The sequence below is a fragment of the Petaurus breviceps genome, unplaced genomic scaffold, assembly GCF_028583685.1.
Source record: "Petaurus breviceps papuanus isolate PSGF00001 unplaced genomic scaffold, PetGlider_PUasm1.0 175, whole genome shotgun sequence".
Lineage (NCBI taxonomy): Eukaryota > Metazoa > Chordata > Mammalia > Diprotodontia > Petauridae > Petaurus > Petaurus breviceps.
Genome location: NW_027185764.1, coordinates 50933278 through 50949128, shown reverse-complemented (window position 1 = coordinate 50949128; position 15851 = coordinate 50933278). Strand labels below are relative to the sequence as shown.

Here is a 15851-nt window from a genome sequence, read left to right as displayed (position 1 = left end):
ACAATTCCCGGTCTTAAGTATTATGCAAATAGACCTAATTCAGTCCTTTCCTCTCACATTAGTCACTGTTCCAAGTCTTTATTCCTTGGCATGAATCCACACATCATTTCACAGTCTTCCTTTAAAGAGTCATCCCCAAGTTGATTCCTGAGGCCTTATTTTTACTGGAATAATGGTGTCAAAAACAGAGGACAGGGACAGGACCATCTGGATTTCCTTGGTATAGGGCATTCCCAGATGAGGAAACTTCCTTCTACTAACACAGATTAGCCTCTCCTTGGCAACCTCAAGTCTTAGAGATGTGTTTAGGACACTGAGAGGTTAAGGGACATCAGCAGTATGTGTCGGGGCTGGTAACTGAATCTACAGCATCCTGGTTTCCTGGGTCCCCTACACAACACTGTCTCTTTTAAATGTCACTAACAGACACTAAAAGAGGCACTTATTCAAACAAGGCACAAGACGAAGCCACCTTGGACCTCTGCTGCGGGCTTTGATGTGTCTTCCCTGCTCAGTCATCCCTATCTTCTCCTGGAAGGTGACTTTATGATGACACCCATAGCACCAGATCCAGGAAAGGCACTGCTGACACATGGCAATATCGTGCTAAAGATCACAATTATGCATTCATTTCCATCTGTAAAGAGTGAGTCATACAAGGATGTGTGTGAGATGGGATTCCCACCTTGGGACACTGTCTCTTTAAAAAAAAAAAGGCAAGACTTGGTCAATGCAAACTCCTCCCCCCGGGGTGGTTCCTTTTAAAAGCAGCAGGACAGTTAAATAAAGCCTCAAGCATTGCCCCAGCCTTGTTATTTACTCTTTAGGAAATCATCTAGGTGTTAAAGATGGCTCAGCAGTTTGTGAACAGCAAGATCAAAGCTGATAAGGTGGTGGTCTTCATCAAGCCCACCTGCCCTTACTGCAGAAGAACTATAGATCTTCTCAAGCAACTGCCTATTAAGCAGGAGTCTTTGGAATTTGTCGACATAACAGCCCAGGGAGATATAAATGCAATCCAAGATTACTTGGAACAGCTAACAGGGGCAAGAACTGTGAGTATCTCTGTTTGGGGAGTGTTGGGGGGGATATTGGTTTTGTGGGCATGTTGGGGGGTTTTCCCCTTTACACTCAGGGGGGTTTTGTTCCTTGTCTGTATACCAGAAAAAGGAAAATGGGGGGGGGGGGTCTACATTAAAACCTCTACTAACTCTGTGTGTCAGATAAGCTGCAGGGACATCTTGATTCTGGGCTGTCTGCTACTAAGGAAGCAGGGGAGTCGTTCAGTGTCTCGATGTCCTACTTGAATGGCTGGCTTGAAATTCAGCTATCAGACCTCTAAGATCGGAGAGAAAAGAAAGGAGATGGGTGAAAAGGCATGCCATGTAGTCCTAGTCAGCTTCAAAGTAACTTGGGCAGTCACACTGACTCCAAAGGTTTCTGAGAGAGGAAGTCAGAGGTCATTTTGAGTAATTTTTGCTAGTAAACAATTACTTCAACTTGGAATGCTTCTGGGAAAGAAACTGGTAAGAGATGTAAGTTTCTCTTAGTTCCTTCACTGTGGTTTATTGCCTTATTTCCTGTTCTCACTTATACTTAAGTGGCCTAAAAGAGGTTCAGTTGTTCGTAGTCAACACAGTACTGAAAGACACCAAAAGGCCTGTGGTGTGGTTGCATCTGACAATCACAAGAAAGACATCTAGGTGAGGCCAGGCAACAGAATGCAGGAAATGCTCAAAAAGGGATTATAGTAAAAGCAGAATAAAACATTGTGGCACTTCGTGAATGAAGGCAACCTGGATTTGAGTCTCCCACTTACTGTGTGTGTGCCTGCACACGTGCATGTGGGGGGGGGAGGAATGACACAACCATAACTTATGAAAAAGTAACCATGAATCCAGTCACAAACACAGGGGGAGCACTGTCACTGTCAATCTTTTTGTTGTTGTTTTTAAAGGAAACACATTTAGGAGAAATTTCAACATTCTGAACAGGAGGTGTACTTGTGTGTAAGGCAGTGACTTCTCTGTCACTGGTGTTATTCAGATAGAAGCTTGGATTCAGACCCAAGCCTCCTGACTCCAGAGCCCTTTATGCAAGACTGGATGAGAAGCCAACTAGTCAACCTGGCCTGCTTAGAATGGATTATGGGTAAAAGGTGAACATCGTGGGTTAAAGTAGCTTTTCTGTTTCCAGGAGGGAATAAGTAACAGTTCTGGGACACTTTTGACTTTTTGACTTTGTTCCCACAAGCCCACTTTCAGGAGTGTGTGCCAGCTCTGTCCTAGAAACTACGTGGCCTGGTTTTTTGGTTTTTTTTGTTTTTCAGTGTCTGGAGAAAGCTTCTGTTGCATGCAACTGAAAGATATGATCAGCTTCCAAAGTCTGAGTTACAAAAAAGATATGGGGCTACACAAGATAAAGAAAATTGCTTTCTCCATGAGAGGCTGCCTTGCCTAAGAGCTCACTCCAGATCTGCCTCCAGATCTGCATATGTAATGAGTGACAGATGCTCTCCAGAGCTGCACGGTTTTGCTATCTGTGGCCTCAAGGCTACATGTGGTCCTCTAGGTCCTCAAGTGCAGCCCACAGACTGAATCAGAGTTTGGATTCAGTCAAAGGACTGCACTTGAGGACCTGGAAGGCCACATGTGGTCTCAAGGCCCCAGGTTCCCCACCCCTAGCAAGTAAAGGCCAAGCCTTTTTCTCCTTTAACTGATAGTTCTGGAATTTGGCTACAACATTTTTCAGACTTTTCAATTTGGTATCTCTTTCAGGAGGTATCTGGTGGATTTTCTCAATTTCTCTTTTATCCTCTGGTTCTAGGATCTCAGGGCAGTTTTCCTTGTTGAGCTCTTGGAGGATGTTGTCCAGGCTCATTTTTTCATCATGATTTTCTGGTAGACCAATAATTCTCAGATTGTTTCTCCTGGATCTGTTTTCCAGGTCAGTTATTTTCCCACTGAGACATTTTACATCTCTTTCTAATTTTTCATTCTTGATGTTTTGTTTGACTGATTCTTGGTTCCTCATGGAGTCATTAGCTTCAATTTGGTCGATTCTAATTTTTAGCAAATTATTTTCCTCAGTGAGTTTTTGAAGCTCCTTTTCCATATGTTCATATTTCATTTTTAGTTCACACATTTTTCATTTTAAGGAGCTGTTTCCTTCATTGTAATATTTTTCTAATTTCACAATTTTGATTTTAAAATAATTATTCATTTTATCTTCTACCTCTCTAATTTGGTTTTCAAAGTTCTTTTTGAGCTCATCTAAGAATGCTTTCTGTGACTGAGACCAGTTCATATTCCATGTTGAGGCTTCAGCTGTGGATGTGGAGTCAATACTGTCTCCTTCTGAATTTGGCTCCTGCTACTCACAATAACAGGATTCTAGAGCTTTGTCTTTGCAGTCTGTTTTTTACCCATTTTGAGGCAGGGCCTTGGCCACACCCTTCCTCCAAGGCTCCTAAGCCTTTACTGTTTAAAATCTTGTTCTGGGGCAATAATTACTGTTTTCAGGGTCAGAGTGGGGGATTGGAGCAGCCAGGGTTCACTCTGCCATCCTGGTCCCTGGAAGTTTAAATAGGGGCTTTTAAAATGTCCAGGCTGTGGGTTGGTAGTCCCACGAGTAGATGCCACTGCCACGCATTTGTCTCTTACCCAGCTCCGTCAGATCCCAGCCCTGCAGTGATGGGCCTGGGAATGGCCCTTATGGATGGTGGATCAACTTGCCGCTGTGTCAACCAGGCCTCCACACACAGCCTTGTGGCGCCTCCGAGTGCCCAAGGCCAAGCCTTTTTAGCAGTGTTACTCTTTGATAATGAAAGGCAGATGGAAGGTTGGCTAAAAGTCAGGAAAACCAATATTCAAATCTCACTTCTTACATAATGGCTGTGTAACCCTGAGTAAATTCCTATAAATTACAGAGAAGTTTTCCACATGTCTTGTATAAAAGGAATTTCCTCACCTGGGAGTTTCCAATATCAATGAAATTATGAGTTTGGATAATTATGTGAAGACATGAAAGTTGTAGAGTGAACCAACTGCCACTCTTTCTTTAGAAATCAGCATGGGGGGGGGGGGGCGTCCAGGTAGCACAGTGAGTAAGAGCACCCCCTCCAGTGTCGGGATGACCTGGGGATGAATCTGGGCTCAGACACTTAGCACCACACCCAGAAATAACTGGCCATGTAACCTTGAGCAAGTTACTTAACCCCGATTGCTTTAAAAAAAAAAAGAAATCAGCATAGGTCATTTGATCATATGATGACAATAAAAAATACTATGGAATCGTATTATGAACTTTGGGGTTCTTTTCTACTCACTGCTGAAACTGATAAGAAAAAAATCTTTTTTTTTTTTTTAAAGGATGATGGTTAGGGGAGTGAGAGCAACTTTTTAGGAAGCTATTCAATTCAGCCAGCATTTCTTAGGAATAGATTTGGATGTCGTATGTCTATAATTGAACTTATGGGAGTTGAAGCTATCAAAGAGAGAGAAGAGAGTCCAGGACAGAAGCTAAATGATGGTGCAAAGGGGACTGGACTATATCTCACAGGTAGGAGGAGAACCAAGAAAGAATGATGACACAAGCTAAGGGAAGAGGAGATTGCTCATGGATGGCAGTGGGTAGGGTAGAGCATTCTTCTATGGCAAAAGTTGAAAAGAAGTCAAAGAGAATCATACACCATGGGATGTGATAGAGGCAGCAGTTATTTGATTGCAAGGGAAGGGCACTATTACCCCAAACTCAATAAAATTAACAGCAGTTGGAGTCTCATCTGGATCCCTGATCTGCTTAAAGAGCGGATGCATTTACTATGGTATTGGAACTAGTAAATATATCCCCTTGGTCAGTGTCTTCTGACTCACCACTATTGTGTTTGCTGAAATTAGTTGCCCTTAAATCTTCTTTTATCTGCTATTTGTACTTTTTTTTAATGGGTTTTGTTTCCATACAGATAAGCTGATTTGTATTGCATGTATGAGTGTTTACTATAATTGAATGAACCACAACACTATGGGGATGGACAAAGGGAAACCTGGATACCTTACAGACTTAAAAGGGAACCTATACTGAAGATACATATGTCTTCTCTGCCACTCTGGGTCTCTGTCTCTCCCTATCCTTCCCCTGGTCTCTCTCCACTTAACATATCATGTAACTTAGGAAATTCTAGCCCCTCTTTTTGCCTCCCCTCCCCATTTTCTCAATTGCTTTTCTTACTCTCTCACAAAATTAAAGAAGCAGCAATAATCTGAATCAACAAAGATTTTTTTGAGCACCTACTATGGGAGGAGGTACTGTGTTTAGCCACTGGGGATACAAAGATGACAAAAAAACAAAGGAAAAAAGTAGTAGCAACAGGGCACTTCCCCTCCTTGAAGGAACCTACATGGGGGGGGGGGGGAGTGGCAAAATATACAAAATGCATGCAGAGTAATTGAAATTTATTTGGTGGGGAGAGGACTGATAATTTGGGAGGTCAGGAAAAGCCTCCTGTAGGACAGGGCACCTGATCTGAGTCAGGCAAAGACTATCCCAAGGCACTGGACTGAAGCCTGTAGAGTGGGGTGAGGAGATAGAATATCATCCATGGAGAACCAAGAACAATCCAAAGTAGCTGGGATATAGAGGCAAAGGGGGGTGGAGGGAGTAACATGAGGGCATTCTGGAGTCAGACTGGGGAGGACCAAATGCCAAACAGAGAAGTTTGTGTTTTATACTAGAGACGATTTTGTGAGCAGGAGAGCGACATGGTCAGACTGATGTTTTTAGGAATATCACTTTGGCAGGTGTGTGGAGGACAGATTGGAGAGGTGCCAGGTCAAAAGTAGGGAGAACAATAAGGAAATCACAGCAATAGTGCAGGGGAGAGCTTGTGAGGACCCCAGCTAAAGACACTGTAGTAGAGTGGAGAGGAGCTAGACAGATGGGGGGATCCAAAGGAAGGAATATCTGAAATAAACCACTTTCTTTTCCTCTTGGCCTTTTTTTGGAAAGCCAGCTTTTTGGGTTTTGTCATTTTTTATTTTTAACTGTCTTTTTCCCATTTTGCTTCCTGCCTCTCTTTTCACCTCCTATCATAACCACAGTTTTAATGAGAAAACATACCTTTAAGGTCCCACTTACTTTAAAAAAAAAAAAAGCAAACTACTGAATCCTAGACCCTGTGAGTTCACTCTCCAACCCTTGTTTTATCCTGCTCTCTCCTGAGTTACCAAGCCTCCAGAAGTTTTTCCACTTCCTTTTTATTTTTTTCTCCTTCTCCTTAGTAGAAGGACCAGAATCTTAGAATACCTTAAAAAGACCAAGCTGTATCAAATGACACAGTGAATTTGCACATATGAATAGTCAGATGAAAATTTTTATTTCAAAGTAAAATTGTATCTACTTGTAATGATTTGTATTTAAAGTGCATTTATACTGATAGGAGAAATTATAGTGAATTAGTATCGTATAAAAAAGTATAGTAAATTATAGTAAAATTAATTAAAATCACAAATCCTTATATCAGTTGACACAAGTGTTAAGGTAATTTCTTGGGAATACACATGATCATTATAACAATGTAAATGAAAAGGACACTAAAGGGCAGCTGAAGAACTCCAGTTAATTGTAGTGACCAATGCTGATTCAAGAGAACCGCATCTTTTTCCCTCTTCTAAGGAGGACAGGGCAAGTCACCAAGTTGGGAGATATCTAGTGGTGCATAGCATGTCAACATCATTCCTTCCTTGGTTTGCTTTTCATGAACTTTTGTCTTTTGTTATAAGGTAGGATTCTGTGGGGATATATGTTGGGAAATGATTATAGTATTTTAAAAACATTTTTCTAAAAAGCCCCACAACTTTGAGCTCTTTTAACTATGAGATTATGGGGCTAGTCTCTAGTGTAGGAGTTAATTGTCCTCTGACATTACCACATTACCCTTGCTGTGTTTGTTTCTTCCTTATCAATCTGCTCCTCCTACAGGAAGGTTACCACCACCTTGGGTTAGGAAGCTCCCATGTTCTTTTATTATTTAAAGTGCCTCTTTATTTAAAATGAAGCTTATGATTGTGGCTTAGCTCAGAAGCAATCATGAAATCGTGGATATTCCCATTCATTACAGGCTTAATGTTTGAGTTGTCTCTGAACTTAGTTCAGAAATTCAGCTGTCCTGTAATGAGTTAAGTGTAGAAATCTAGGGGCAGCTAGGTAGCACAGTGAATAGAGCACTGGCCCTGGAGTCAGGAGGACCTGAATTTAAATCCAGCCTTAGACATGTAACACTTACTAGCTGTGTGACCTTGGGCAAGTCACTTAACCCAATTGCCTTACCTCCACCCCACCAAAAAAAGTTTAGAAATCTAGTTTTCCTGCCAATCACTGTTCTGTTCTTGCTTCAAGGAAATCTGTTATCCTCGAGGCGTATAGATGGACACCAGGGAGTCTATTCTAGTATCTTTACACTACCAAGCCATCTCCTTCAAGGATCTCTGGTTTGTTATCCAAAGAAATCCGATTCACTATCTCTAGCCTTGCAAATGGATTTAAACAATGGACAATTCTTATTCACAGGAAAGAAGGATGGGGTTGTTGCTAGCCTCTCATTCCCAGTTTCCAACCAATCATATCGTCTGCCATGCCTCAGCTCTGTAATTAATCATAATGATTTTGCCATTCATGATGTTGATCTCTTTTAACCAATCATAACTTGTTTCCCAGCTATGAAGCCCCAATCTTTGTTCTGTACTCCCCAAGATTATTAAAAAAAAAAAAGTGCAATCCCCTTCACTCGGGGAGTCTAAGCTGGGGAAACTGAGATCCTATTTATTGGTAAATTTGTGCTTTACAAATAAATTGATCATGCTTGGAATTTTGCTCCCTACCCTAATTTTAACTTACACTGGCTTTTGCCACATGGCTTTCATTGGCTTAAATGTGAGATTAAAGGGCACTTCTCAGATAAAAGATATTTTTGACTGACTGTGAGCAGTTTTCTAGGTACATATGTGTGTCTATCCAGACAGACTACCTGGTATAGCAGGGAGAGTGCTAGCCTGGGAGTGAGGAAGACCTCTGACACTTGCACACATAAAGCCATACAGGATAATCTCTTAATCTCTCAACTGGTTTAGGCAACTCTTTAGGATTTATCTGCTAAGACATAGTCGTTTGCATCTAGCTTGGAAAAGGGAGTTTTTATACCAGAAGTTCCCTAGGCTGGCAGAATTACAGGCATAACCCTTGAGATAAGTAGTGTGTTACTATTTATTATTAACCCTGTTTTACCCCTGAGGAGATGGTTTGCAAATAGCTGTAAATATAAAATAGGGAGATTTCTGGGAGGGTCTCTGTTTATGAGAGAAAGAGAGAGACAGAGACAGAAACAGAGAGACAGAGAAAGAAAGAGAGAGCGCTTTATGTGTGGAGAAGGCCCAAAAGAGAGGACTTGCTCTCCCAGGGCTAGCTAGCTGTGACCCTGAATCTTCCCTCTACAAGTTCAGCCCCCTCCCAAAGTTAGAAAAAACATGCTAAATTAATCATGTTTTGCTCAGACATCTAAGAATGAGATTACTAGAATGAAATTACTTTTTAATGTCTCTTTAGAGGGAAACTGTTGCTATGGTTTTATATTAGTTGCTAAGCAACAATAACAGGCCACTTGAAACAAAAACCCTCATCGATACTTCTTTACATTCAGTACAATTTCATTAGCCTTTGGTCACAGCTAACATCTTTCCCCCTTGCATGATACAATCCCTTTGAAAAAAATATATACACTGAAATGAACCTTAAGCCAAAAATTCTCACGTTTGCAGCATGCAGAAAGTTGCTCTTACTATAGACTATAGCTATTTACCCACCTATTAGACCCATATACATTTATGTGTATATGCTGCTGTTCAGTTGTTTTCAAGTCTTGTCCGATTATTCATGACCCCATTGGGGGTTTTCTTGGTGAAGATACTGGAGTGGTTTTTTGGAGTGCAATTTCTTTCTCCAGCTTATTTTACAGATGAGAAAATTGAGGCAAACAGGGTTAAATGACTTGCCCAGGGTCATGCAGCTATTAAGTATCTGAGGTTAGATTTGAACTCTGGAAGATAAATCTACCTGACCCCAGGCCCAGCACCCTATCTACTTCTTTACCTAGCTTCGTGTGTGTATGTGTGTGTGTGTGCATGCTCATGTGCGAGCACACGTACACATACAGATGTTTGCTGTAATAAGAGAGTTCTTTGGTCATGGAGAAATATTAGGACTGAACATAAAAGTAATTTCTTTTTATCTACTCATAATTTAAGCCCTTTACATCTTCTGTACATGCTTTTTTCGCTCTTCAGGTGCCTCGGGTATTTATTGGTAAAGATTGTATTGGTGGCTGCTCAGATCTCCTAACCCTGCAACAGAATGGACAGCTGCTACCAAAGCTTCAACAAATTGGAGTGTTACAGTAACTTCCAGTAAGTGGACGCCTTCAGAGAAGTGATAAGGTTCTGGGAAAGCACAAGAGAATAGGAATGCTTTGTTTATTGTACCTTGTGTAATCTTTCTGGTTGAGGGGGAAAGAAGGCCAACCGTAGTTTAGACATCTGGATATGAAATATATGCAAGGAAATTAATCATCTGGAACTTTTCCATTTCACAAAGAGTGAGTCACACTGGACTGTCATTTTGCCTTCCCCCTTATTTACCTAGTAAATGGGATTATATTTTGTCACTCATTTTTTGTTGTTGTTCTATCATGTCCAATTCTTTATGACCCCATTTGGGGTTTCCCATTTCCTTCTCCAGCTCATTTTGCAGATGAGGACACAGGATTGTGATTTGCCCAGGGTCACACAGCTAGTAAGTGTCTGAAGGCAGATTTGAACTCATGAAAGATAAGTCTTCTTGATTTCAGGCCTGAGACTCCATCTACTGTGCAATCTAGTTACCCTGTTTCCCCTTCAGTTGACTCCAAGACCAGCGGTTTTTAAAGATCAGAGGTGAAGTAAAAAGACACCTAACCACAAGGCAGATAGATAGAAACTGGTTGAATGAATGAACTTACTAATAGCCAGATAGTTATTGTCTTCAAGGAGTTTATATTCCAATTGAAGGAAAATAGATATATAGGGTAGTGGTGCCCTTTGAGAAGTTAAGAGAATGGTGAACATAGCCACTGTAGACTAGTAGTACAACCTGAAAAATAGCAATAGCAGTATTGATTATGATTCCAGAACTGGAAAGACAGCTGGGGGAAGAAACAAAGGGCCTGTTGGTGGGGGCTGGTGTCTAGATAGAAAGCCTCTGGGGCAGGATGACTACTTCTGACCAAAGGCATCTTGAAGATGGTGGTAGCCAAGTGGGGCAGGTATGAAGCCTGTTTGAACACAGAAAGGAAGTTTTGATCACATAACCTGCTCTACAGCATAGCCTCGGGCTCTTCCTTGTTCTTACACAAATAAGGCTATTAAGAGTCTCCCACGATAAAAAAAAAAAAACAAACACCAAAAACAAAAACCAACCCCTAAATGCTCTAACTCTCCAGTTTTACTCTAGGGTTGGCTTTAAGGTTCTGAGAAGAAGCCAGTTGCTGGTGAACATGTGAGCATTGTGCTTAGACTTACAGAAGAAAAATTTTTTTTAAGTTTGTGGACCCCAGATTAGGAACCCCTACAGAGAGACAATCTGAATTTATAGAGGAGTCACATGAACAAACTTACAAAAGTGAAGGATAGTTAGGTGGTGAAGTGGATAGAGCACTAGCCCTGGAGTCAGGAGGCCTAGTGTTCCAATGTGACCTCAGACACTTAGTGGCTGTGGGACCCTCAGCAAGTCACTTAAGGTTTATGGTCTCAAAAAATTTTTTTTTAAATGAAGTGACACCAATTAAGTCACTAGATGAGAGAAATCAAACAAAAGCAATACCAAGAATTCCTAAAGGGAACTTCAAAATACCATAAAATATTACTGAGTCAAAACATTAATAATATAGTGACTCATTTACTTAGCACTGATAAGAGTAGAAAGAACCCTGGCTTTGAGTCAGGGGTCCTAGGTATAAATCCTACATCTGCTCCTATATGAACTCCTACAACCTTGGACAAGCCACTTGACAGAAAATTGTTAACATAATGACAGAAAATTGTTAGTACCAAATGTAATATTAACTGTCACTACCTCTTAATGATCCTAGCAGTCTCAGAATTCCATGAATGTCCTTGCATTCCTACCCTTAAGATAGAGTCTATTAGGTTGAGCTGAACCATACCTAAGTCCCACCTGGAATCTTACCCACTAAACAAAGCCAGATTGAGCTAGACCAGTTTCCAAAGTGCCCCCTTCCTTTGGGATTCATGGCATGAAAGGCAAAACAGTCAGAATGATGTGATTTTCCTTGCTTGGATTGCCAAGGGTGGCTGACAACAAATCACCAGGATTTGCTACCTGATGTGCCTTCCTCCTCCTTTTGTCCTAAAACTCTAAGAACCTTTTACTGTGAGTCTGCTGGTGGGACATCCTCCAGGGTAGCAGATTTGCTACCCTGTCATCCCAATGAATGACTTTATTTTTCCACTTATGACTTTGATTTATCTTGGGACTTGTCACACTAACTTTGCTTGCCTCAGTTTCCTCATCTGTAAAATAGGGCAGGGGTTGGAACAGAGGGTCTCTAAAGGGCCCTTTGAACTCAGATCTGGGCTCCTAAGTGCTTTCCTCACAACACTGACACAGAATTGGAAAGCATTTCAGAGACTATGTAATCCAGCTTCCTTATTTTACAGCTGAAGAAACCACAGGCTAGGGAGGGACCCACTATTTGTTTGATTACGTTTCCAAGTTTTCACAGGTGGCATTAGAAGTGGAGTCTGAATCCAGATTCTCCAACTTTGAAGCCGCTGATGCACTACAACCCGACAAGCCCTCCTCCCCCTCCCCCACAGCCTCTAGGGCAAGGGAGGGGGACAGCCTATTAACCTTCATTGTGTCATTGACTCTGACAGGCTGATGAAGAAGCCTATGGACCCCTTCTCTAATGTTTCTAGATATGAAACAAAATAAATCAGAAACCAATTATACTAGAATAAAGTTATCAAAAATTTTTTTAAGTTTGTGGACCCCAGATTAGGAACCCCTACAGAGAGACAATCTGAATTTATAGAGGAGTCACATGAACAGAGTCATGTCTGTTTTTAGTGTTCTGACTATTCAAACCTGTATTACCTGATTTTCTCACTTTTCTGCTACTCCATCTTCCTGTGTTAGGAATGACAATCAAGCGCCCAATCTGATTAAGAATTTACATCTCTCTGTCTCTGTTTCTCTGTCTCTCTCTTTCTTTCTGTTTTCCTATATACACACGTAAGCAATATGTATTATCAATACACAGGGCAGTTAGGTGGCATACTGTTGAAGCACTGGGTTAGAGTCAAGAACGGAGTTCAAATCCAACCTCAGGGTCATGAAGAGTTGGACATAACTGAGCAACATTGTCTATAGACACATGTATATATGTCTGTATAGCCATAGATTCACACAGGTGTATCTGTATAGAAATGGATATACACACATATGTATGCATGTCTATATCTTGGGGGGGGGGGTAATGAAGAGAATGAGAGCACTGTATCCTCCCCATTCAGCTTTTTGTACTTTCCAAGGCTATATAATATTCTAGCTGGAAGGACCACAGAGATCATTGAGCTGGCTCACTTTGAAAATGAGAAAAGGGGCTTAAGGAACTGACATTTCTTTCTTTTTCAGTTATCACACAGCCAGTGTTTGGATAGCATATTATCCAGTTATCTTCTATAACAGAACATGTTTGAATCTCATGCATTAATATTCTGGAGAGGGGGAGGAAAAGACGGGGGGGAAGTTACCTTTTCAAAAATAATCTTATTTCTTTGTTCTACTGCAGGGCACTTGAAAATGGAATCTTGCATGATGCTGTGCTGGAGTACACACCAATTTTGCCTCTCTTTCAATGCCTCCTATCCTGCAAGAACATTTTATTTTAATTTCTAAAATGTTAAACCAGAAAAAGGTTTTTTTTTTTCCTTCTGGAGATGTTATTTCTCCTATTATCTTTGACATTCCCAAATGATCTAGTATATTTTTTTTAAATAAGCAATTGGGGTTAAGTAACTTGCCCAAGGTTACATGGCCAGTTCTTTTTTATGTGGGTGTTAAGTATCTGAGGCTGGGAACCGATCCTGGGTCCTGCTGGCGCTCTTACTCACTGCACCACCTGGCCGCTCCTAATGATCTAGTATCTTGTAACTTCTAGCCAGCTCAATATTGAGGCCATTCAGCTCACCCCAAATCCTATGGGAGGATTACTCCAGTCCACTATTTTCTTCAGTCCTCATCTTGTGACTCCAATGCATAGACACACTTAATTTTATTCTGGTTTAATCTTCTAGCTTCTAAAGGCTTTTACCAGGTTTTGACTTGGGATTGAACAAGTTTAAAATCAGAGATTTATACTTTGGGAGCTGTAAGAGGCCTCAGAGGTTTAAATGACAGACTGAAGGATATTCTTAAAAGTGCTTTCTCTTGTTCTTCCCATTTTCTTTCCACCTACTAGGATCCCCAGGCTAGTTTTACAGAAGAAGGCATTGGAGAGGCAATCTGCTCTATCCTACTCACTTCACAGATGAACTGAGTGTTGGGAGCAGATAAATCTTGTAAATGGCCTAACATTCTGACAACCTTATTTCAGTAACTATAGGAAATTGGGAATTCTTCAACTTAAAATTTTTGCTTTCGTTCTAGCATCAACAAGCACTGATACTAGTCACAATTCTCAGGAAGTGGTTTCATTTCCTAGAACTTCTTGTTCTAGAGATGATGCGTTGCTGGGTCAAATTCCTATCAGGTTCCTAAAATCATGGTCATAATATAAAATGTAGAACAGTGAATGAAGTGTATAACTTAGAATTTTAAACCAATGAAATCATGTATAATTTCAATGGGTACCAATTAAAATAATAGCTTTGGGTTTGGTTTTATCTTTAATAATCATGAAATAAAAGATATTGAGTACATTGTCTTGGTTACATTTCTATTGAATAATGCCTCTTAAAACCAGTACAAGATGGAAGAGGAAAAAGAACTGTGGACCAGAGAGAGTTTAGAAAACTCATTCAATAGTAGAATAAGAGTAAAATAAGAGAAACAATGAATAACGAAACCTCCAGGGAGCTCATAGTCTTAAGATAGATATTAAAACCAAGGCACAAATAGCCTTCATCACTATTCCTTTTGGTTAGTCTCTACTAACCATTTACCTTCCTCACAAACCATCTACATTGCAGCTTTTCCTTGGAACACAAGGTTGTCTGTAAGGAATACACAAATGCTAACCATAGCCACCTTGTCACTAAGGGTGCTGCACTCCATTTGTATATGCAGCCAGAAATCTAGACTCCTGACATTTTGGTTCACTTTGATGCCTGGGAGTCTGGGACTTGATGAAAATCTCTAGCCCTTACCTACAATAGTTAATAGTAGGTTTATGATGTATTTTGACTAGTCCAATTTATTATGCATTTTCAAAGGCAATCATCTACACAATTCTAAAATAAATGTTGTCTTTTCACAGCAAACATACCAAGAGAAGAAGGTACAGATTGTACTTGAACCAAATCCCAGACCAACTAATAAAATTCAAAAAAGTAAAATAAAATGCTGGCCAGGTAACAGCAGTTCTTTTTATTTGATATTTCCTGGCTTTCAGTGACTCCTTGGATGCTTTGGGCCAAGCTGAGGGGGTGGGGAGCAAAAGCAGCAGGGGCACCAATGAAAATGCAAGTTTTATAAAGTTGCAGCTAACACTGACATTTCATGCCAAGTGTTTCTTTGCATTTGGAAACTCTGGAGGGGAAAAGACTTTTTTCCCCCTCAGTAGCTTTGCATTCTTCTGGTGTTTTTACAGCTTGGCTGTCTTTCTTGACTAATGATGCTGTTTGGAATCCTTTGCATACAGGAATCTTTTCCCCCCAGGTTTGTTTAATTTGGGAATAGCATTTTTCATTTATTCATCTTTATCAAGTGGACATGAAGTGCTTGATGTGGAAGGCTAAAGAACAAAGGAGACCCTGGCTGACTCCTTGTAAGCAGCCCTTCCACTGTATTTTATGTATGTACGCTATTTGCACACCTCTACCTCACTTAAATCCAATTCACAATTAAGACATCACCCTCATAATGTCATTGGTCCTCTTCGAGAACAAAGGATGAACAACAAAATACATGATGTTATGATACTACATGGATATTAGAAACCAATCTATGCAAATGCTGTATAACTTAATGTTGATGATAAATTGTAACTGATGTAAAAGCTGTTGTCTGACTTTCCCTCCATCAGAAAGATTCTTCCATCTTTTTTGTGGGATATGGACCACTATGGTACAGTGGTATTATAAGAGAAATAACTCCCACTGAGTTCATGTGGTAGGTTCCTGCTACTGAATAAACCTATCACAATGTAGAAATTACAAAGGTAAAAATCTAAGGTTTATTATGATTAAGCACAGATTCAGGAGAAAGAAAACCCCAAAGAAATAGTGGATACTATAGGATTTCACAGACAAAAATTATGTCAGAAAAATAATTTTTGACATACAACAATCTCATACATTCTCTTAAGCCATAAAAGTTAAACAGTATCATAATTTCATATATCCCCTAAGGAAACAGAGTTAAACTGACAATAGATAAACTAAGTCTGGTTACAAATTAAGCCATATTTAAAGGGCCCACAACAGGCTAGTTGAAAGGGAAGATTTACATGCTTCACAGATTTCTGAGTCAATTGGAATCTTTATGGCAAGTCAAATGACTTCAGGAAGCCTTGGTTCCCTTTT

At 40.4% G+C, this 15851-nt stretch overlaps 1 protein-coding gene across 1 annotated transcript; it reads left to right on the top strand.

Annotated features, from left to right (window-relative positions):
- Positions 1 to 763: 763 nt before the first annotated feature.
- Positions 764 to 14027, top strand: GLRX (glutaredoxin). The gene is made up of 3 exons (XM_069085142.1): positions 764 to 1055; positions 9336 to 9455; positions 12899 to 14027. Exons 1-2 carry the CDS (start codon positions 849 to 851, stop codon positions 9447 to 9449), a joined length of 321 nt encoding a protein of 106 aa, XP_068941243.1. The 5' UTR covers positions 764 to 848; the 3' UTR covers positions 9450 to 9455; positions 12899 to 14027.
- The last annotated feature ends 1824 nt before the right edge of the window (positions 14028 to 15851 follow it).